The 24,386-nt window shown below is 36.9% G+C and overlaps 1 protein-coding gene across 2 annotated transcripts in view; it reads right to left on the bottom strand.

The window, feature by feature from the left end:
• The window catches only part of cacna2d3a (calcium channel, voltage-dependent, alpha 2/delta subunit 3a), a 168,215-nt gene that overhangs the window by 37,820 nt on the left and 106,009 nt on the right, over positions 1–24,386 (bottom strand). The window contains exons 13-26 of one of the 2 annotated variants that reach the window (XM_038286305.1): positions 24,234–24,251; positions 16,375–16,446; positions 16,025–16,105; positions 13,231–13,305; positions 9,151–9,234; positions 8,980–9,051; positions 8,346–8,407; positions 8,195–8,262; positions 6,904–6,949; positions 6,587–6,684; positions 6,393–6,486; positions 6,169–6,264; positions 4,778–4,899; positions 3,980–4,057 (exon numbers count right to left, since the gene is read on the bottom strand). In XM_038286305.1, the coding sequence (XP_038142233.1) occupies positions 3,980–4,057; positions 4,778–4,899; positions 6,169–6,264; positions 6,393–6,486; positions 6,587–6,684; positions 6,904–6,949; positions 8,195–8,262; positions 8,346–8,407; positions 8,980–9,051; positions 9,151–9,234; positions 13,231–13,305; positions 16,025–16,105; positions 16,375–16,446; positions 24,234–24,251 (1,066 nt within the window). The remainder of the gene's footprint in view (positions 1–3,979; positions 4,058–4,777; positions 4,900–6,168; positions 6,265–6,392; positions 6,487–6,586; positions 6,685–6,903; positions 6,950–8,194; positions 8,263–8,345; positions 8,408–8,979; positions 9,052–9,150; positions 9,235–13,230; positions 13,306–16,024; positions 16,106–16,374; positions 16,447–24,233; positions 24,252–24,386) is intronic. The other variant, XM_038286306.1, reaches the window with a different exon arrangement.

Here is a 24,386-nt window from a genome sequence, read left to right as displayed (position 1 = left end):
CACTGACACACACAAACTGACATGCTGGTGTAAAAGAGTATCTATGGACATGCACAGCAACATTGTTACTCCAGTGATGTCTGCAGGGCCAGTGGTACGTGACGTCATCGGCCTGTCCTGTTAAGTTAGCGTGTTGGCGTATTCACAAGTCTGCAGCTCAGTGGAGCGCGGGGCAGTGAAAACTGGCCCTAACCGGCTTACGCTAAATTTGCATTCTAGCCTACATCTCGCCTCCCATCTGATGCTCTTATATAAAATCATCCTTACAGACATATCCAGATAGGACAAGCATGATGATCATTACTGTACATCACAATAGGTTCCTGCTTAATCCTTCTGACTGATTAGTCATTTGTTTTGCTGCTCAAAAGGATTGTATTATGTTGAATGAACAGTGATGAAATGAACAGGGTCAAATTATAATGTGGGCTGGTGCAAAACGTGGGCTGCTTGTGCACCACTCTGCTCAAAATCTAATGCATACTCATGCACAAACACATACTGGGTGTGTGTGTGTGTGCAGTAGCACATCACAGACTCTCCCATCGTTGTCCTTCTGCTCCAGTGGTTTCCCCCAGGCAGAGACTACCCACAATGCACTGTTTTCAAGTCAACATATCCAGACACCATGAAATATTTTTTTTAAGCTTCTTCTGTTATTTTATCTTTTATACCAACAAGGTCATCCTCCTCTTTGTTTCAATCATCATTTCTTCCCTCTGTTTCAGAAAAGTTCCAGTAATTCTGCTTGACCTTAGCAGTTGACACACAGTAACCATTTCAAGATGCTTTGTGAAAATCAGCCTAAAGTAATCCCCTGTTTTAATACCTCTGTACTGATTCTGTAATAGAAATTGTAGGAGTTTTAAAGAGATTGTAAGCATCAGATTGTCCAAACGGAAAATACAGGTGCTGGTCATAAAATTAGAATATCATGAAAAAGTAGATTGATTTCAGTAATTCCATTTAAAAAGTGAAACTTGTATATTATATTCATACATTACATACAAACTCATATATTTCAGATGTTTATTTTGTTTAATTTTGATGATTACAAATGACAACAAATGAAAATCTCAAATTCATCATATCAGAAAATTAGAATATTACTGAAGACCAATAAAAACAAAGGATTTATAGAAATGTTGGCCAACTGAAAAGTATGAACATGAAAAGTATGAGCATGTACAGCACTCAGTATTTAGTTGGGCCTCCTTTGGCCTGTATTACTGCAGCAATGCGGCGTGGCATGGAGTCGATCAGTCTGTGGCACTGCTCAGGTGTTATGATAGCCCAGGTTGCTCTAATAGTGGCTTTTAGCTCTTCTGAATTGTTGGGTCTGGTGTATTGCATCTTCTTCTTCACAATACCCCATAGATTTTCTATGGGGTTAAGGTCAGGAGAGTTTGCTGGCCAATTAAGAACAGGGATACCATGGTCCTTCAACCAGGTACTGGTAGCTTTGGCACTGTGTGCAGGTGCCAAGTCCTGTTGGAAAATGAAATCTGCATCTCCAAAAAGTTGGTCAGCTGCAGGAAGCATGAAGTGCTCTAAAACTTCCTGGTATGTGGCTGCGTTGACCCTGGACCTCAGAAAACACAATGGACCAACACCAGCAGATGACATGGCACCCCAAACCATCACTGACTGTGGAAACTTTACACTGGACTTCAAGCAACGTGGATGAAGTGCCTCCCTTCTTTTCCTCCAGACTCTGGGACCTTGATTTCCAAAGGAAATGCAAAATTTACTTTCATCAGAGAACATGACTTTGGACCACTCACCAGCAGTCCAGTCCTGTTTCTCTTTAGCCCAGGCAAGACGCTTCTGACGCTGTCTGTGGTTCAAGAGTGGCTTGACACAAGGAATGCGACAGCAGAAACCCATGTCTTTCATACGTCTGTGTGTGGTGGTTCTTGAAGCACTCACTCCAGCTGCAGTCCACTCTTTGTGAATCTCCCCCACATTTTTGAATGGGTTTTGTTTCACAATCCTCTCCAGGGTGCGGTTATCTCTCTTGCTTGTACACTTTTTTCGACCACATCTTTTCCTTCCCTTCGCCTCTCTATTAATGTGCTTGGACACTGAGCTCTGTGAACAGCCAGCCTCTTTAGCGATGACCTTTTGTGTCTTGCCCTCCTTGTGCAAGGTGTCGATGGTCGTCTTTTGGACAACTGTCAAGTCAGCAGTCTTCCCCATGATTGTGTAGCCTATAGAATTAGACTGAAAGACCATTTAAAGGCTTTTGCAGGTGGTTTGAGTTAATTAGCTGATTAGAGTGTGGCACCAGGGGCCATCAATTTTGAACCTTTTCACAATATTCTAATTTTCTGATATGATGAATTTGAGATTTTCATTTGTTGTCATTTGTAATCATCAAAATTAAACAAAATAAACATCTGAAATATATGAGTTTGTATGTAATGTATGAATATAATATACAAGTTTCACTTTTTAAATGGAATTACTGAAATCAATCTACTTTTTCATGATATTCTAATTTTATGACCAGCACCTGTATTTCAACCATAAGAAGGATTATATGTTGCAGAGGCAAAAGGTTGCTTATAAGAGTCATCTACTGTAAATGTATGACCCTAATCGAGCGAAGGAATATTTATGTTCCTCTTTATGTTCCACCATTGTGAAAATGGACAATAGTCAGTATTTTAGAGTTTATTATTAACAGCAGTTTAGTTTATTATTAACACCAATATCATATTAATTTTAGGGTTTAATAACTGATTCAAAAATGTATTTTTTAGGTTGGAATAACAGTATCATATAACTATTTTTTTGACAAGAAATTGACAACTTTTTTTTTACTTTTAATTAGTGTGATTTTTCTCACTCTAACTGAAATAATTGTCACTGAATGAGTAGCACAGACATCATATTATATATATTTTTGCAGCTGACTGGTTACAAAACAAGAAAATTGTGATAATTGTGAATCACCTTGTTAACCCTATTATAAGAAAAATGTATAATGAAAAAGGGAAATTGCAACAGGCCTGGGGATACACAACCCTATCCAATTTAAGGGAGTGTTATCTGAGAAATTCCCAGAGGTAGATGCTATTCTGCTTTAACCATTTTGAAACCAGTTTTGTTGTCTTTTGGTGATCATTAACTTGATAAATAACAAAAAATTGCTCAATTTTTGTTTTACTTTTTCGTTAAACCTTTCTCCAAAAAGACAGCATGTGTGTTCAAGTGGACAACTACACATTGTTTAATGCTTCAAGATGGACCTATACCTATAAAAAACATTTTCGGAGAAGAGCTTAAAAGGAAATGGCCCTGATTGACAGGTGGAAGAAAATGAATGGTCATTCAGAGATGTATCAATTTTGTAATATGTAAGGATTTATTCCTCTGTACAGTTTAACATCTTAAGCTTTGGAAATTGGAGAAAGTCTATATGAAATTGCAACTCAAACCAGAATGTGATTTATTTTCTAAAAAAACAAAATTAAGCTGTTTAAAAATTCTTTTGCAGAAAAAAAAAGATTAAAATCCATCATCAAAGGCCCCATATTAAGAATACATTCATGCAGTGTTGCGTGATAAACTTCTAAATTAAATCATAGTTTCTTTAGTTTTGCACTGCATATGTGTGGAGGTTCTTATTCACATTGTACTTTGCTCACCACAAAAAACTTAATACAGACAGAAAATGCACAATGTTTACTTAATTATATATACTGATATGTGTTTGTGTCGCTGCACTATATAGATATATACTGTGTAGTGCAGTTCAGCAGATGCAAATGTTCACATAAAACATCTGAACATGTGGGCCTTCAAGTCCTTCAACTTGACAAAAAGAGTAAAATAAGTAAGGGAGTTGGACATCTGTAGACTAGGATTATAAAGCCCAGCAGTGTGAGGAAGAAAATACTGCAGTCTCTGTAAGTGTAGAAGAGTGTTTGTATAAGAGAGACATGGAGAAAGAAGCACTTGAATTTCCACTTACCCGCAGCTATGGGGGATTTCCTCTCATCCAAAAGCTGAATGGCAGTACTGGCCAGTACAACACTCCTGTTTTCTGAACCTAAACCACACACACAGGGAACAAATATTGGACCAGAGAAAAAAAGATATCACAGACACAAAAGGTTAACATTTTGGTCATAACAGATAGGTTTCTATGATTTCAGGCTAATGAGGGACTAACAGTTAACAAATATATCTGACTGTTGTGTAATTGCTCCAGCTACCATAATCCTCTGAAAAAGCTGGGGGCATCTGAGGCAAGTCAGGCAAGAAAATAAGTGGCTTTCAGATCACTTGTATTAGCTGGCATTAATGGAAAGCCTGAGGCTGAGAACAGATGAGAACACATTCTTTCTTTGAAGGACAGAGCATTATTTGGCGAAACTGTTTAGCTGAATATGCCCAAGATGCTAATGCTTTACTGCCTTTCTTTATGAAACGATGGGTTCTGGGAAAAGTCACCACAGAAAGAGGCGATCCTTTCAGTGACATATCTTATTTCAACCATCAGCAATCAGCCAAGTCTAAATGCAAATAGAATAGAATTAATAAAAGAGGAAGGCCAAACTCGGATAAAAGCCATAGAAAATAATGAAATCAGGATAAATAAATAAGAAAAAACAGAAATGACTAAGGTGGTTTGGTTTTTTTTAAAGATAAACTAAGAGTTTTGTGAATAATTGCCAATTACTTTATGCATTAAAAACTAATTGAAAACTTATCCTGAAATACCCCTTAACTAAAAGGAAAATAAAATCAAAACAAATAAAAAACGAACCTGAGTTGAAAGGCAGAGAATAAATAAAGGTTCCAGGAACTTGCTCTGCTGCTCTCTTGTACCACAACGGAAAGTGATCGGCATTGAACACCCCCTCCTTGTCTTCTGCTGTCAAAAAGTCTCTTGATGCAGACAAGAAAAAAATGATACAAATAATGAATAAACAAACTAACTCTGATTAGGGATGATAAACAGAGGCAATCAAGATTAAGTTTTGGTCAGAACTTTACAGATGCTCATCATACTGTACAACTAAATGTTCAATTTGGAGTTGGATCCAAATCCTTGCTATTCTTTTACCATGGTTAAATGATAAAACAAAGCACAGTTTGACTTAAAAGGTAATTGAGAGCTCAAATTTGAGTTTTTACTGGATTATTGCTAAATAACATGGTGAAAATAATAAAGGAAGCCTTTAATTCTATATACAGACCATTACCCTAGGATATAAGAACAAATATCCTTTTGCACATTTTACAAAAACCTCAGAGATTTTGGAGCCATAAACAACCTACTAGGATAAGATTGGCAATGTTATATTGGCTTGTCTTTCCCTAGCCATGACCCTTATACTATTGCCTATATTATGATTTCATTACTATAAGCATCATTCTTTAATACAGAGTTGGTTAAATTGGACCAGATAGCTTAGGTCCCTGGCCCTCAACAATTTTTTCAAGCATAGGGTCCAGACCTTATGTGCAGAAATATTGTTAGCCTCCCTCTATTCATTTCGAAAACTATTTTCATATTTAAGATACATTATCATGTTTGAACGCCCAATTTTGTCTCGTCTCAACAGTATGACCAGTTTTTTCCCTTAAAATGAAATCACTCTGTTCAGAAAGTTCCAGTAAAACCCCCAAGCCACTAAAGATGATAGTAATACCGTTACCTGAAAAAAAAAAAAAACAGTATAATCATAAATCACTTGACCACCAGTCAAGATTAGGGGTAGTAGCATTATGTTGTTGGTTGGTACACTACACAATCTAGATGGAATCATTTTAGGCAAATCAGCTTAGGAAAGCATTGCAAGGGCAACCATGCAATGCTCTGAAACAGACATAAAACATTTGGTAATGGATAAGACAGGCCAACATTAAGATTAATTGTTTCAATGCAAAGTCTGCAACAAATAACCTGACATATGGTTTCTCTGCAACTGCAATTTAATCCAGCAGTCTGCTTACTGCATGTTTACAAAATTTTAATATATTCAAATATCTTGTTTAATGTATATTTTTCATTTATTTCAACAGAATTTAGAATAGGTTTAAAAACAAAATCAGAATCCCACAAATTATCCAACATCTTCACCCTTCATAACTTTCTGTAAGCATCTGACCAGAACCAATCTAAAGCAGACACACAGGTACTAGATCACTTACTGGTTTGTGAGTTCGTCGGGGACCACAAATAGATTAATTCTAGATAGTCCTGTCCTTGTTCCCAGATAGGCAATCTCAACACCTTTATCGGAGTTTCTGTTTAACAAGACACATGCATAAACCATACATTAACTTGGAAGGCCACTGTGTTTCTGGCAAATGAGACAGACTATTTATTGGTATAAATATTGTCCAATAATAAATCAGTGAAGTGGGTGACATACTCTGACTTATTGAGCACCAGACTTGTCCAGTAGGCCTCCAGTGGGGCTGTTACAACAGCATCAAAAAGAACTTCCTGAATCAGTTCCTTGTCACCTGATACAAAAAAGCCAGTTTAGAGAAAAATATGGTTATTCTTTGCCAGGTAATCTCTAGTTAAACACTAGGTAATATACTGTAGAAAAATAAAACTTACAATGCAGGCGGGGTTCCTGGCCACTCAGATAAATTTTTATTGCATCTATTTGTGACAAGTAGCGATGTTCAGGATGCTCGTCTGTGTTGCAGTATGTCCTGAGGAGTAACGAGGGGGGAAAAACATCAATAAAGGGCTTTTTTTTTTTTTTTTAGTTTTGATTCATTTCAATGTATCATTTTGTTATAAATTCAGGCTATAATTTAAACAAAATAAGGAGGGACGATATATTAATATTTTAATGCTAATTATCTTCTTAATATTAAAATTTAAATTATCTTTTCAAAAACAAAAAAAACAAAAAAACATCTTCCCACCATTCATCAGCTAGCGCTACATCAGGATGCTCCAGGTCATGAAGTCCTGTGAAAGAATAATAATATTACTTCTAAGGTGATTGAGTCCAAATATTCATAAAAGGTTTCTGTCTTTAAAATGCTGAATAACAAAGGCACCAAAACTGCTTGCAAAATGTCCTTTTTAAATGAATGTGACAGCTCTGATTAGATCAGGAAGAGCCAAGTCATGCTTATAGAGTCCTTGATGACAGACATGTTTAGAGAACCACACAGAGACCTTCAGACAGAAACACTGCCACATGAATATTAACATGCATGAAGCTGGGCACAAAAATATAAAAAAATAAAAATACACTGGCAGGTGTAGACACACACTGTCAAGCAGGACAAGGACAGGCACAGCGAAATCGCCTGAGTATACAGTGAGAAAAGCGAAAACAAGCGAAACATAGTTTAGTTAAGGAAAAGGTGGTGAGTAATGATCATATTTTCTACTTTAGGCAACTTTAAATTTTAATGAATATATATCTATAATCTTCAAGCCTTTCACATTTGTAAAGTTATCAGTGTTAGGTTATTCTTAGGGCTTTGGTTCAGACTGAATACAGTATAATTAAAATAGATAATATGAACACCATGTATCATACACTACAATTATGAATTTCATGCCTAGCTTATTGCTTCACAGAGTATAATACTTAAAAGTTTAGCTTAAATGTTATTAAGTGTAGCAGCTTTAAATATTGAATACATTTGTTTGTGGTAGATTTGATGGTAATAGATGTTTCAAATACAACAGAATACATATTAAGTATGTTTCTACATTAAAACATGTTTTCCTAAACTTTATTTGACTTTTTAAGATATTAAAAGCAATGTGCATCAGGTGATGCTTCTTGTTCGATACATTGCTAATGATACACCTTTTAGAAAAGAATAATTTAAGACCTAATCAGCTGATATCAGTTTGAACTGTATATACTTTATTATATACATGATATCAGGTGTGTATTTTATGACAATAGACAAATTAAAATATTTTTATTTAAAAATTATATGAGCATATTTCATACTTCTCTGCTGTTTACATGAAGGAATAACTACTGCAGAATTTAAAACATGTAAGGTGCAGCATAATAAAATAGAAATACTATACGGGATAGGGACACCTTTAGACATTGAAAGGAAAAGTTAGAAAAAAAAATTCCAGAAAAGAAACAAGTATAGAAAGGATTATGGGAAAAACATTAAGCTAAAGACAATGGTTAAAAAAACTGAAGAATGAAGACAGGTGGTGGAGATTTCCTACCTTCTTCCACAGTGACATTCCCTCTGAAGAAATATTTCCCATGCCCTCTGGAAAGGGCAACTCCTAGACTAAAATCAAGAGATTTTAGTAAAACAAAACACTTTAACTTTCTGTATGGGCTTATTTAGATAAATGTGTCTGTTCATCTTACCTGAAAGGAGTGCCTTTAATGTCTGTGTAGTAATAATCATTGTGTAAAACCAGCACACGCTTCTGAAAGAAAAAAAAAGGATGAAATCTTTCAGTTGATTTAACAAACATTTGGAACCTTATTATGCTGAGATTCTTTACAGTCTAGCCCCCTCTAGTGGCCCTTTGACTGCATCGTTGTGGCTGGGACCGGCTAAGCTGCTGTGTGTATTCCTACTGTGCACTTAGATAATTGTGAATATGCATGTGTGAATTCCTAATGATCCGCCTAATGTATAAACCCCTCTAAGCTCTCAAAATGCTAAATACATACAGATACACACACATACACCTGCACACCACTCCACATCAGAGACAGGCGAGTAGTGAAACTGAATCATTGGGATGCTGCAGCCCCCTGCTTTCAGCAACATGTGCTTTGTGGAGATAAGGGGCTCACACACAGACACACAGTAGTGTATGCAGAGCAAATCAAATCGGAAACAAAATCCCTAAGTCATGGCAGAGCATAGCTGTGCCAGGTTAAACAAGCCTTTGGCAGAGTAGATTCTCACTGTTGGGTTGTATTGCTCACACCTTTCGGAAGCAAATAACACATGCTTGTATTTTTTATTTCTGAATTTTGGACCCCTTACCCCTTTGTCCACACTCTTTGTCACCTCCATGGAGAAGGTCCCTGTCTTTCTGTTGACCATGGCATTTCTCAACTAGAAACACAAAAAGCAGACACATAAAAGCGTTGCACTTCTTCAAATATTCAGAGCAGCACTGCGCTGGGGCTTAATGTGGATTTGCTGGTGTCTGACCGTGTCATCCTTATCCTCCCATTCCACTTCAGAGAGATCCACACTGCTGTAGTTTGGCTTTCTTCGCTTTTTGCCATCTCCATACTGGACACAAGTGTCCAAGAAAAAAAAGCAAATAAAATCAAGAAGATAACTTTACTTAACTAAGCATTAATAAGGCTGTGAGTAAAATATTTTTATACTAAAAATTCAACTCCATATTCAAATGCCAAGTAAATAAAATGTATAACATTATTTATTATACCTATGTTTTTAAATATTCAATTAGTAATTTCAGATTCCTAATTAGTCTTGTCGGCTGTTTTAGCTTAGTTCACCTAAGGTAATAGGATATCTCACAGTATGAAAAGAAGTTTCTAAGCCACAAACATTATATTAGGACACATGCTTTCACATTCGCAAAGATAATCATAGTAAGCATAAGTACAAATTTGGTTAAGCTAGGACTGTCTTTAAATACTAAATGGATCAGGGAACAGATTCACAAATAATTTTGCAAGGAACTATATACCCAATAAGCTATAGCTCTATATGCATTGCTTGAGCAAAGGTATTGGCTGTGAAAAAGCCAGTCATTGGTCAGGTCAGTTTTACCTCTCATATGCGCTCCTTTAATCAAAACATATGTGTCTTTTTGTTTTGCTGAATGTTTGTTGAGTAAATGAGAACATGATGAAAAGATGATGAGCGGGTGTTTCGTTCAGGACAATGAGACAGTAGAAAAAATGTTTTTGGCTTTTCAAATTTTGCAGTTTAAGGAAACTAAATATTGTTTTGAAAATGCAAAATGTAGACATAGTTTCAAATCAGTATTTAATCCATTTGATGGGAAAGGATCGTTTAAACTTCAGTCTAAGAGAAAATATTAAGAATGAAATGTTGCAATTACCAATTTAAACAGGTTTAGAATAAATGAAGAAATAATGAAAGGTTAAGTTTAATTTGTAGTAAAGGTTTGACAAGTTTTATTTGCCTTGAATAAGCACAAATGAATATGGAGAACATATGCTGATCATAAGAACGTCCATAATACTGGGAAGATGGCAAACAAGGTCACTGAGCAGTTATAACTGTGATGTGATTTATCGCACCTGAAATAAAGTGTGGGTGCAGTTTCTGACTCTATTTAGCTCATTTGAAAGTCAGAAAGTCATGCAAACTCCCATACAAACAAAAATTCCTGTGACAGTGTGTCAGAAGAAAAAGAAAATAGAAAAATATATTTTGGCAGACGCAGCAGCGTGACTGCACACCTAAGCAGAGGTGGGCTGACAGGCCCAGACCGTCTCAGCTTGTCTGGTTTATTACCCAGACAGGATAACACCAGGGTACACGACACATTTCAGAGCAACCGCAGAGCAAATCAGAGAAGAAAGCCTGATGAGTGTGTGTGCACGGCAACTAGTAAAAGCAGCATAAACTTAGCTTTAAAATCTGAATGCTGAAAACAAAATAGACTAAATATAGGTAACAACTAATCTCTTATACTCCCCCTGCAAGAAATTAGGGATTTCATCTACAATTAGACCTACAGTTTGACCCTAAAACTCCAACTATGAGGAGGTAGATTATAACTGGATTTGTGTCAAGATGTGAAAATATTTGGTGACCGGTTCAGAGAAAAATCATCGTATTTAAAATAGCTTAACACATCAAAGGGTCCCTTAGATCAGCCCCTTGTTTATTATTCTCGCAGCCATTCCCAAATCTACATAATAACAAAAAAATTGATAAATAAATAAAGGTTTTGATTCATAAACTGGAAACATATTACATCCCTGTATGATAGTAAGACATAACTTTTATGTCTTTTCTCTTCCATATTTTCTGTGCCGATACTAAACATACAGTTTTTGGCAGTATTCATAAGAAATAAACCATTTTGATTGATCTTTAATGTACCATTATTTAATTAACTCCGTTATGTGTCTGAACAATATTTGTAAAATATTTTATTATGTTAACTTTAATGAGGAGTCTTGGCCTAGTGGATAGAGCTTGTGCTCTGAGAAGGTTGCAAGTACCCGCTTTGATCCCCACAGCCTGCACTCTGGGTTCCTGAGCAAAACCATTAACCCCACACTGCTCCCCGGACGCCAAACAATGGCAGCCCACTGCTCCCCAAAGGGATGGGTCAAATGTAGAGAGTGAAGTTCCCCATTGTGTAACGATAAAGGGACTTACCTTTACAACTCAACTAATTAAACAAGGATACAGTTTTGTTCAGTAAAATACAATTTTAGGAATACATTATTAGTGATTGCTGTATCACTTTTCTAACAGGATGAAACATGAGGATTTAAGAAAGGTTGAAGATGATGCTTCATTTTATTTTCCACTCTTAAAAAGGTGTTTTCACAGGTTTGTTTTAGCTTACTTTTGGCTTCTTCCTTGTTGCCTGTCGAGTCATTTAAATTGTATGCACAATGTTGTGTATTTGTATTTAGCAACATGTATTTTATAATGTCTGGCCATTACAGCCAGGTTTCAGTGAATACTTTAAATCTATATTAACAATATATGCCATGTCAAATTTCAGTGGAACCGTTATAAAATCTAGGGACCCTCATATGTCCCCCCAGTCATTATTCCGTGATGCCACCGCTGCCATTGTAGTACCAGAGGGGCTGATCTGAGAATTTCAGAAACTTGCAACTGAGCTAGTTGTTTTCAAATGTCCTGCATGTCCTAGATGTCATCAAATAACTGCACTTCTTTCTAAAAAGCCACCATGGGATGCAGGGGCCGGCTAATCATCTATCTATTTAAGTCAGGTGTGTGGAGACAGGGCAATACATAAAACATGCAGGACAGCGGATCCTGAGGACCGGGTTTCATAACCACTGCTTTAACAAGTTTCACATTGTATGATATCTCAAATTTAAAAAAATCCAAATGAATGAAAATGTTCAGTAAGTAGGAGTTATGTGCAAAATAATGACTCGTCATTAAAAACTTCAGAAAAGATTTGAGATTGTAGAAAGGCAACAGCAGCTTAAATAACCACTTTTTAATAACAAGCTCCACTTGTACGAATAACCAAGCAATGAGTAACACTGTCCATGAATACATAGCCTTATTAGAATGGAAAACTGGTTATAGATTGCAAAAACTCATCACAATTGGAGGATAACAGATTAAATTCATTTTAATGGCCTGTTGAGTTCCCATCTCTGTGGGCAGGATCAGATTTGTGATATAAACATCTTGAAAAATTTAAATCCATACTGCACTGTAACTAAATTTTTATGTTGGTGGTTTTAATTTAAGGTTGTTAGAGAGTCGTTCAAATGTTCAACTAAATCCACTACAGTAATGCAGGACTTTATGTTCAAGAATGTTTAACTGGATGGCTGTTTGAAACAGTCAACCATATTTGCAATCTTAACATAAAGGTGAAAGGAAGCAAAAATGTTTCTATATGTACTAGTCAATAAATTATTCCAAGTGTGTTTATTTCTAGATTGTGCTGTACCTACAAATTCTCCTTTCCATTTATCTGTGAGTAAGGAACCACCTCCCATCCCTTAACAGTTGTTAAACACTGTTCATTAACATCTTTAATTAGCCCATTATTAAACCATCCATCTGTCTGCTTCTCTATCTGCCCTTTCCTCATCTGTTCTTTGCATATTCTTCATTAAGCCTTCCTTTTCTTTTTTCATCAGGTGTTGCACTGGGCTTTGATACTCTGCCCTTTTTTTATTATATTTTGGAGGCTGTCACCTTCCTCAGCTCCTACTGTCGGTGCGCTTACTTTCTTCGCTCTATTGTGGGGGAAGTGGGTGAGTACAATAGAGTTAATCACAGCTATTCAGTAGCCCTATATCTCTCTATTCAGAGAGTGACAGAGGGCCGGGAAACACTCTTCATCTACATAGGCGACACAACAGGAAATAAACCGAGCACCTATGCCTTTTTTGTTCTGAAACAATCTTCAGTCTATCTTAATGCTAAGGCTAAATTTATGTTTTATTTAACAGAAAAATCCAAAATAATGCACTAGACTATAGTTTTCATATCTGCAGGATTGCTTGGTTAACAGGGTTAAAATTTGGGCTCAGCATCGGAGTTACTCACAAGTGGCCGTAGATCTGGGTGGGTGAGGATGTAGCCATTGTTGGTGATTGCAAAGGCGTAGCCGTGAATGCCGAGCTAGGACAGGATGATAAGCAGAATCACAGAAGAGCATCAACAAGATAAATTCATACCTGATTGTAAATTTGTACTAATCAAGCTCTTTGTCATATCATGTCTGTGATGAAACTAAACACAAAAAACATTAATTCATTAATGTCAGAAAAAGGAACCATTTTACAAAATCAAATAATACAGCCACACTTCACAGTAAGACGGATTCTGTGCAGAACATCTGGTGATGATAAGACTCAATGCATTATGATATGCAGTGTTGAATGTTCTCCACATATTAAACTAAACTAAAGAGAATTATGGGAAAGTTGTAAAAAGCCCCAGAAATCACTCAGATTGTGTGTGTTTTTTTTCTTATGAAATGTTAATATTTTAATATAGCCTTGTCAGAGTCCTGAACTGAATCTGGAATTTGAGGAGATGAGCTAAAGATTAAAGTGAGTGCAATGATATCTTATACTCTACGTCTCAGGCTTCATCCAGTACCAGGTCAGTACCAGGAGCAGCAGTCTCAGCGGAGACTCCCAGACACCTCCTCCAGGTCACCTGTGGGAAACCTGAGCCACTCCCAGGCCAGCCAAGAGTAGCCTCTCTAGTGTGTCCTGATTCAGCCTTGGACCTCCACTTAATGGAAGGGTCCCTGGAATGACCAAGTTCCTCACCATATCTCTAAGGGAGCTCCCAGCAGCTGTATAAATAAATATTTCACCCGCTTTAATCTGGGATGTCGTTCTCTTGGTCATGATCAAGATTTCTTGACCAGAGGTGAGGGAAGGAACATAGAAAGACTGATATAATTGAAAATTTTGCTTTTTCGATCAGCTCTCTCTTCACCACAATAGACAGGTGTAGCTTCTGCACTATAGCAGCAGCTGCACTGATTCATCTATAGATCTCCTGCCCCATTCTTCCCTCGCCCATTTAGCGGGACCCCAAGACTTTAACAGGGCTTGAGGGAGGAACTCTCTTCCAACTTGGAGGGGACAAGCCACCTTTTTACAGTCGAAAACTGACTTGGAGGAACTGATTCTCATCCCGGCCGCTTCACACTCAGCTGCATACCATTGCACTACCTGCTGTAGGTCTTGTCAGGAGGGAGCCAGCAGAACCACTACATCTGTAAAAAGCAGGGACGATATGCACTGGTGCCTGAACTGAACCCTTGGCTACACCTTGATATCCTGTCCATAAAGGTCAGGAACATGACCGGTGACAGAGGGCACCACTGTCAGAGTCCAACATGCACTTGGAATCAGTCCAAATTTATGCCGGCAATGTGGATCAAACTCCAGGTCCGGATGGACTCAACCTTAAATTTGCATGGGAACATGCACTAAGTTTGCAATCATAACAATGATTAGATATCTGCTCTCGATTTTTTCATCCATTCAAGGATATGAAAGTTTGTTGACACAACAGAGTTAAATTAAAATTTAAATACTATTGGTTAAATCTTAAATTACCTGGCACTGTCTAAATGTTAAAAAAAAAAAGAAAAAAAAAAGAAGAAGGAGAAGAAAGAAAAATTCTCAACAGAATTAAAATGATTCAAAACAGAAATCTCCCAAGGGGGAAAATCATGTTGGACTTTGGAATTGACTTTATTTCCCAAAATAAATTAGGCGTACTCTTATAACTTTCTCTTTAAATGTTAAGGTCGAATCACTCAGTTGCGTATGACTTTTTAATCTCTAAACAAATTTTTCCCCATGTCACACTGACTGTGTAGAGAGGCTGACTGTGCAGGGTGGGCAGATCTGTGCAAATTATTTTCACCTCTGTCTCTGTGCTATACACAAATAAAAAAAAAATCCCAAATTTGAATTGAACAGATTATGAAAAGTTATTAAAATAAATACATAAAAGTGTAGCTACAAAGCAAAATGCCATGTAGTCAGTCTGTGCAGCATCTCAAACCAGAACAGATAGATAATTTTTATAGGCCTATATTAAAAACTTAATGGGAACTACATCTAAAGAAAAGAAAGAACGATCACTAAAGGCCGTGGGACAGTTCATATGCTTGCTGAGTCAGTGAGAGATGATTCTCAGAGAAAGATCTGTAAAGTTTTTGTTTTTCTTATTTTTCATAAAAAGGGGAGGGCAATAAACTTCCCTTACCTGCACTTTCTGTCCCTGTTGTTTTTGTTTTTTTGTGAGGCTCAAAGAGATTCACAATTTTAAAACATCCTTTTTCTGGCCTCCTGAAGTTTTTTTCTTTTTCGAGGAGAGTGAACTGAGCTGTTTTTCCCTCGTTGTTTTTGCAAGGTTCAAAGAGGATAACTACTTTATCAGTTTTTTGTCTTCCTGAACTCTTATCATGGGTAAGTAGTTAGTTTCATTGATTATTTTAGCACGAGTCGGTCACACTTGCTAAATACGAGATGTGTGACTCCAAAACTGACTGTTTTCTCTCTAAACAGATTTTTTGTATTTTCCCCAAAGCTGATGTTTTTTTTACTATGCAATTGCGTCTCTCTTCCTGTCAGACCCATGAAATTGCCATGGAATTGCTGCGTAGTTCTACTAAAATAGACCTGGGGTGTATCTCAGCACCCTTGCTGAAAATCATGTCGGTTGTGATCATCCCTATTGACTTTTAATGAGAGCTAAACGCCACAACCACGTCCGACACGATTTTCTGTAGGATCAGACGATAAATCGTATTCAGTGCATTCTGGCCGTTAGTCTAACTTAATGAGATGCATGTTATGCATATTACCTTATATTTGGGAATAGTTTTGAGCAGCTCAGAGACAGGTACATCTGTCCCAACCACCCCAAGCAGGATTCCTCTGTTTCTCTGTAAAAAATTTATGTAGTAGGAATTATTCAGTTTTTTTGGTAAATTATTTTAACTGACTCAAGCTAAGACACTTTTTTATAATATAGCCATTTCAATTTATAACATAAATGAAACTAGTCATGCTCTACTATGTATAAATTTGTACACTGCAATCAAAATGATATGAATGTGTTCCTAAAGCATCATTCCTTAAATGAATGGGAAATTTATTAGATGTCAAAGGAAATTAACTTTTAAGTTTGTAAAGAACTCTTAGGCGAACTTACAGTCTCGTTCTTGGTGCTGAACACTGGCATTGCTACAGTTGTCATCAAGACTGGACCTTGACCATCATCCATCTGGTGACATCAGGAGAGATTGGTGGCAAAAGTATAAAAAAGGGGTGAGGGAGACAAGATGATTTGAAAAGAGGTAAGCTAAATATCAAATATAATTATAACAACAAACAAAATCTAACTCCAGGCACATCAAATAGTTCCATGCATTTTATATGAAATATCCTTCATCACATCCAACAAAACCCTTTTTTTTGGTCTGCATATAATCTCCCTCTTAAGTAGTGAAACTGATGGGATTCTTGCAGCAGCTTTAGTTATATTATCATCTTTAGGGACCTTCAAAACTTCCACAGCATGTTTTATTCATATCTTTTTTATTTGCCATAAAATGTATTCAATCTGAGCCTGCCTTTGATCTTGTTGAGAATAATTTTATCTGAAACAAAATCCATTAGAGATGAAAACCCGAAACTATTGAGCTTGACAATGCTACGACCTTCTCCAGTCAGAAATGTATAAAAAACAATGAAAATGTCATATGTGAATATCCTTTAGCCTAAACTAACAACAGACATTCAAATTGTACTACTCCACAACGAAAGTGCATCTCTGCAAATTCTATCATTTATTACATGTATTTTAGGGTTTTATTTAGCTAATACAAAATAAAACAGTTTCTCACAACACTTCAATAAAAACAAAAAAAGAAAAGTTATATGGAATTAAGTTAAGTTTTACAGTGCTGTTATAGCCTACACCATGGCTATTTAACCATAAATATTTTTTAAAAAAGCATGATGGGAAGACATTCACATTTTCTGAGGACAGTCCCAATTTTGGATTAAGTGTCCCCAGCAAAAGATTTCACCTGAAATGTCCCTGGTTTTATGGTCTGTTAAATGAAAAAAAAAATATTGTCTATCAGCTGTTAAAACATCTCTTTAGAAGCACTTATCATAAACAAAAAAAAAAGAAATAAAAGACCAGCATGTAAGCTTCTCATCATCTGTTCTATGATATTAGGGTACCGATATTATGCCAAAATCTGTGACCCCAGCACGTGATAATTACTAGTCTGCCGCCCATTGGTTATGTTCTGCACTGACACATACCAACAATCATACAGTATCATAGAACAAATTCTTTCTCTGGCTAGGGACACAAAGGCTGTTGTGGAGCAATCCTAGTAACATTGGCAACAACATAGCCTTGATTAGCATCAGCCTTTCATTCAAACAGTGAACTATGGTGAGGACAATGCAATAAATAACAGAAAAAAACACTAATATTGTATTTTTCTGCACTCTTACAAATCATGAACATCTTAAACTAATCCTAAGCTTATACAACATGTACATTGATTTATGCAGTCTAACAATGTTGGAGCTTATACCACAATTTTCAAAGGTACCTGCAAAAGCAGTAGCTAATGGTTCTTTATTAAAATTTTACTAACTGAATGACTGTCATTATCTTTTAATTGCAGAACATGTTTTAATGTCTCTTCTTGCAGTTTAGAATAATTCAGTCAAAATCAAAGAACTAGATTTTGTGGTTTTTAAACCAGAGCAAATCAGAGATGGTCAAGCTGAGAATAGAAACAAAAACAACAAAATGTTGGATATCACCCTTTAACAACCTCTTGACATGTAAGCTTGTTTCTGCTCTGTAACAAATAGTATCACGTATACTTGATACCAATTTTCATGCCACATAATGGCTCACAGATAATTCTCAAAAATGGCATTAGGAAATGAAAAGTCCATTTGGAAAAACAAAATTATGATTATCACTTTTTAAAAATGACATTTTGAAAGACAAGAAACAAAAACTGACAAAACAAAAACAAAAATCCTTTAACACTGGTGTAATGAGATTACATGGACTATACAAGAATGAAGGGTACGGGAAAACCTGTGCTATCGAACTGTAGGTGATATACTTTGTTAATAGTTGGTAGAAAATAACTATGAGGAAAGTATGTTATGTAATTTCAATATTACTCCTAAAAAACATGCATTAACCTTACTTCAGAATCTAATGCATGAATCTTCTGTGCATACAACTATTTTTCCAAATGGACAGTAATAAGACCTGCACGCATTATAAGGTAAACAAGTGATTTAAGCAGTTGGCTAATCAGGTCAACATTTTAGGAAAACAGCTTTAGAGAAAAAAAGGACACTAGATTAGATCTATTATTACATTTCTGTGGAGATTCTCAGTCATGGGGGTCACGATCAAGCTTGAAAAGTTCAGTTTACATATTTACACTATGTTTATACCACGCATTATAGTTCAGGGCAGAAATATTGGCAGCTTTGCCCATGTGTGATATATAAGCAATGAGATAACAAAGATGGTCTCTATCCTGCTTTTTTTGCAATGACTGGATATGAGGATTTTCAGACCAGGCAGCAGCCTTTACCTGTAAGGCAGCATGTAGGAAAGTGAGACAGTAATGATGGAACCTTTGCTGCCTCCAGGTGAAGTTACGGTAAACCCGCCAAAAACACAAAGAAATGTCATTAGATTTGTCTCTAGTCGCTTTTTAAAATAGCAACTGGAGTGGTCTGAAAGATTGGTCAACAACTTGTTTGTAAATATGCTTTATAGATAAACTGGATTTGATTAGACAATCTGAAAAAATCAGCAGATATGATTTAGGTGTGTAATAGTGTAAACTGGCAACACTGAGCTGTTGTCCCTAGTTTTCCTTCACAGTGAAATGTAGCCACCAGTTTGTTTCAAGACAGACAGAAGCACACAGTGTTTAATTTTTTTATTAAATAAAGAAAATTTTAACATTTAAATTATATCTTCACTCAATTTTAAACTCTGACTATGATCAGAATAGGTGCATACATATACAGTATGCTAAATCATATGCCTCCTTACACTTTTTAGCATTTTTTCCCCCTTATTTCTGAAGATGTGGTCATTTTTATTTTTTGTGGTGGTGCTTAACTGTAGCGAAAACCCTGATAAATCAAAATCAGATATCTTTTTGTATTATTCCTTGGGACTAACTGTTTAATAACTTAGATATTACACAGCACAACCTGGTTCCTTCATTGCTTATGCTTGTCTACAAATAGTAATTACAAGCAATGACAGGACAGTTATTCTCCATTTTGTCTCCATGAGACAGTGAAGAAAAGGGCTTTTTTGACTTGTGTTCAGACAGCTGGTAACAGCAATCTAGTGGGCAAAATTGCACATCAAAGAGAGAACAAAGCGTACCTAAGTACGGCTGTTGTGACAATGGATGGCCTTGCTGCTGGAGAATGTGATCGATCAAAGGACAGGAGGAACGAGCAAAGTATCATCTAAAAATACAAAATCTATTTCCAAGCAGGGGTCTATTGGGTCATATATCACTAGAGTGGCAAGCAGTTCCTTCATGGAGTACTCTCTGCACATGAACATTAATCTACCAGTTATCCATTATGGTATAACAACACTTTCTAAAAGTCTAACCTTCCTAAGCTGTTTGAGGGAAAGTACACATGATGGTCTGTAGAAAAAACAAGAGAACAAAGCAGGAAAGCAGGAAAATATATCATTGACAGAGGGTGTTCACAACCTACTTTTGTAAGAAATTAAAATTCAGCGTTCATGTAAAAACAAGTCCCAGAAATAAATAAAGGGTTTGGATATCAATTATCTCATATATTTAGTTTCTAAATATTATAGATTATTTGGAGAGATGATATTTACATGTACAGGCATTCAAAACTGTTTTACCCTTAAAGGGGGCATCCCTCTTGACTTTTAAACTTGTTGAGTTATTTTCCGACACTACCATCTCTAGGCATTTATCCGGACAGAGTAAATGACAGGTGTAAGTAGTTCCCATTGTAAAGGCTTGGAGGCCTAAAAACAACCAGTATGGCTCAATGTTTTTTCACTCCTATGACACATTTACATCGTTTGAGAGTTCAAATGCAATTCCTAATCAGTGTTCTGTATTTCATTGGAAAGCATAATCTAGGTTAGTATGACAAATTGTGTACTGGTAGAGGAAGTGACCCTTGTTGCCTTGGAGACAAGGTTTAATGACTTTGCTCAGCACAAAGCATCAAAGATAAAACCTTCCCTGTTGGCTTCTGTAAAAGACCTAACAGCAAGCTCCACAGCCAAAAAGAACTGGCATAGACTAAGCATATACATTTACTCCACAGGTGATTTGGGAATATCCATGAAACTTCTAAGGCCCCGTCCACACGAAGTCAAAACAAACACGAAACGCTGATATTTTCCAAAACGTTTGCCGTAAAGACGGAGACGTAAAATAAATGTGAGCGTCCACACAAATGCATGAAAACGCTGCAAAATGTATGCCAGGCCTGTAAGTGGCGCTGTGGTGCCAAAGCAAAAATAAGCGACGAAATGTAGGGCATGCGCACTAATATTTATACATGGTTGCCCTGCGGGTCCATTTTCGTGGTTAAGTCAAATTCAGGTGCTGAACTATGTGGTCGATATTGCTCTGTTCTTCCTGGAGATATTCCAGAAGAAGAAGATTCTGTTGTAAGCCCGACCAGCCCGACAGCAGGGTGAGTAGCATTAGCAGCAACGGCGCCATTGTTGTTGTGATGTGTCGCGCTTGCGTGTTTAGAGGCGACGCTATGACGCATGCGTGTAAAAAAAAAATGCGGTTAGGGTGTAAAGATGGAAACGCGAAAACGGCGTTTCAGAATCTTCCCACTCTGAAGGGTGAATAAAAAAATGATCGTTTACAGACCCCCGAAACGCCGGCTTCGTGTGGATGAGAGGCTGGTTTGGTGAAAAATTTGTGCGTTTAGGCCAGGGTTCGTCTTCGTGTGGACGGGGCCTAAATCCTCTTTAATTAATGGTAACACTTCCCCTTGAAACTAAAAGTCTTTTGTAATAATCCATGAAAGTGTTTATAATTCATGTTACACAGAAATTTAACCGGACACACCTTTGCATTTGTAGGTTTCAGTGTTTAATCTACTATTTATAACTCCTTATAAAAAAAAACATACCTCTCTGACTCAAACTACCAATTGCTTTAACGTTTATTTTCCCTTCTACTACCATCATCTCTGACCCCTCCAAGACATGAATTCATCTTGACTCCTGAAAATGTGTTGTGCTATTTGCCACCAAAGTGTAAGTAGCAGATCATTTAAAATGAAACTTACCCCATGTGAAAAAAATTATGTAGATGCCAGACAAATTTTGAGAATTACCACCAAAGTTGTCTATATCAAGAAATATGAGTGCCAGGGCTGTTTGGGAATCCCTTATGCTGTTTTGATCAGGACAGCTATCTTAGGGTGTATCCCAATTCAGCGGCTGCATCCTTTGAAGGCCACATTTCTAAGCCCAATGCATCCCCCCTTTAGCTAATTTGAATAGTGTCCCATCATATCCCATTATTCACTGCAGGTCAAAGCAGATTTAACATTGGTTTTACCTTAACTTCTATTATATTGCTAACAATCCACTTCCTATTGCATTTCTGTAAGACTAAATATGGAGATTGTGTCACACCATCCTTGTGGGGACTTTCCATTGACCTTCATTAATTTCCGAATCAGTTCTATGATCTAACTCAGATCCTGAAGCTTGGTTTATGGTTGATGCATCAACAAGGAAATTCTGTTTGCACATAGGAAAATATTTCAGTGCTAAGAGGGAACCTGGCAAAAAATCTGGTGAGCAGCACTACTGGCGAGGGTTTACACATCTAAACATCTACAGAATTCACCTGATTTCACTCATAAATGTCGACATTATCTACAGATTGTGGAAAAACTCCAAGAAAAACATTGCTGTCACACTTTTTCTACTTCCTCATGTAATTTGGTGTTGTCAGCTTGCTGTTTGCGCTGAATATGCCCCTCAAGAGCCAACCAGAATGGTGGAAAGCTGCACAGAGAATAAATGCTGCAGACGCTGTGACGAGCATCTTGGTTTTTCACCTCAAATTTCAATGCGTAATGAGCCCTTTAACCTAATCCTAACCATAACCAACACACATCTAACCCTAAACCTAAGCTTAACTCAATTTACACCTTCGTCCTTAACCTAAACCCCACCCAAAGAAGGGAACTTCTGCTAATGGAGACCAGTCGTTGGTCCCAACAAGTACCTATAAGTCCCCAAAATGTAGAATACTCCTGGGAAATTGCCACCACAAGGTAACAAAAATAGGCCACACACACAGAAATATATTTATCCTGTATTAGGGCTACATAAATCATAGATCTGTGGCTCATGCAAACAAAGTAATGCTGAGGTAAGGGCAGGAAGACTTCTGAAGGCTAGACCATCCAAATTCAAAGCTGATGACATCCGTCTTTTGTTGTTGTTGCTGAGGTCTGCATAAGGACCCTGTGTGCGTGGGCCAGGTCCTTTGAAGGAAGCACTCCGTAAACCGGAACACAACTTTAACCAGACCTAGCCTTCCAATACTGAAGCATAGAGATGGAGCGCTGGAATGCTGGAAATTATGCCACGAACAGAACAGAGTTGGAGGATTTTTCTGAAACTTTTTTACTTGCCTCTACCACATTAATTTTAAATACAAAATGTTCACCAGCTGCAAATATATCACTCCCAGTAATAGATACCAGAAAAAGAGACAAACAGTTATATTTATTTATTTTATATTTATTTTAACTTCATAATGTTATGCTAATTTATTTAATAATGCATTATCCTAAAACACCCAGTGACGCACCCTGTTCTCACAAGCCTTAAATCCTCTGCAAAATACAGCATGAGATCATTTTAAAGACAGGGACACAAAGCCAAATGAGCCAGAGAACAATCAATGAAGCTAAAAGGCAATGCATGAGGGAGTAAAGAGGTGGTAGAGGAACATGTTAAAGAGAGAGCCAAATAAAATGATAGAGATCAACAACAAAAAAGATGTGGAGCATAGTATGACCCGGCATATGAAAAGGTTATGCAACAGAACACAAAGCACTAATGTGAATCACAAATCAAAACTAAAACTATTATTTGACGCTATAGCCAAGCTGCTGCAAGTGTCTAATCAATATATGAGAGTTAAAATCTGGGATAGTGTATTGTTAGGTGAAGTTTTAGTCAAAAATGTGAAAGCCCATCAATCCATCCCATTTGAACAGAAGCACTTCATTGTAAGTCAGCGCAGAATCATGATTTTAACAACCCTTTGTAAGATCTCTGCCCTTCCACCTGTCCAATGACACAACTCATTGCCCAGCTCCAGCTGGTAAGAAGACAAATCTCTCCTTTGTCCTGTCATTATCACTATAATGAATACAGAGCATATTTTAATTCCTTTCAAAAAATATATAAATCACAGAAAATACAGAAAATAATAAAATACATCAGAATTGCATAGTCATTATGAATTACTGGATATTCACCCAGAACACAATGAAACAGTTAACTTGAGAGAACAACAAAACGAATGACAAAATATTGAAGGCACAAAAACCCCTGAAGACAGAAATGTAACCCTGCAATTACACAGATGACCAAACTGCCGGCATGGAAATACTCCCAGAGCACAGCTAACATCATCACTGATGAGTGATTGTGTGAACAGACGTGTTTGTTTAATCTCACATGCAAAAGAGAGCAATACGGGGGAAAAAAAGACTTCCAAGATGCAAGACTTGAGCAATTAACTTGACAAACAGCATACAAGTACCAAACGAAATAATGTCATGAGGATGACAGTTTGTTATCCCAAACAATGCACCATCTGCAACATCTCACAGATATTTGAAACCACAACCTGCATGCATGAAATGCCCATTAACATACAGAAGCTCCTGACAAAACACAGCATAACGATGGCCTCAAACAGGATGTTTTACCTTTTGTGCTTGGGGAAGCTTAAGGACAGCGGTTTACAGAAGGAAGGAGGAGGGGGAGGAGAGAGAGAGGGTCAAAAACATTCATGGATAAGTGTCAGAAAGCCTTACGTATAATGCACTTTTTTACTGAACAGAGTGTTAGTGTTTGAAAGT

Source organism: Cyprinodon tularosa, unplaced genomic scaffold, assembly GCF_016077235.1.
Source record: "Cyprinodon tularosa strain WSP-4 unplaced genomic scaffold, ASM1607723v1 ctg223, whole genome shotgun sequence".
NCBI classification, from domain to species: domain Eukaryota; kingdom Metazoa; phylum Chordata; class Actinopteri; order Cyprinodontiformes; family Cyprinodontidae; genus Cyprinodon; species Cyprinodon tularosa.
This window is presented reverse-complemented; position numbering and strand designations above follow the sequence as displayed.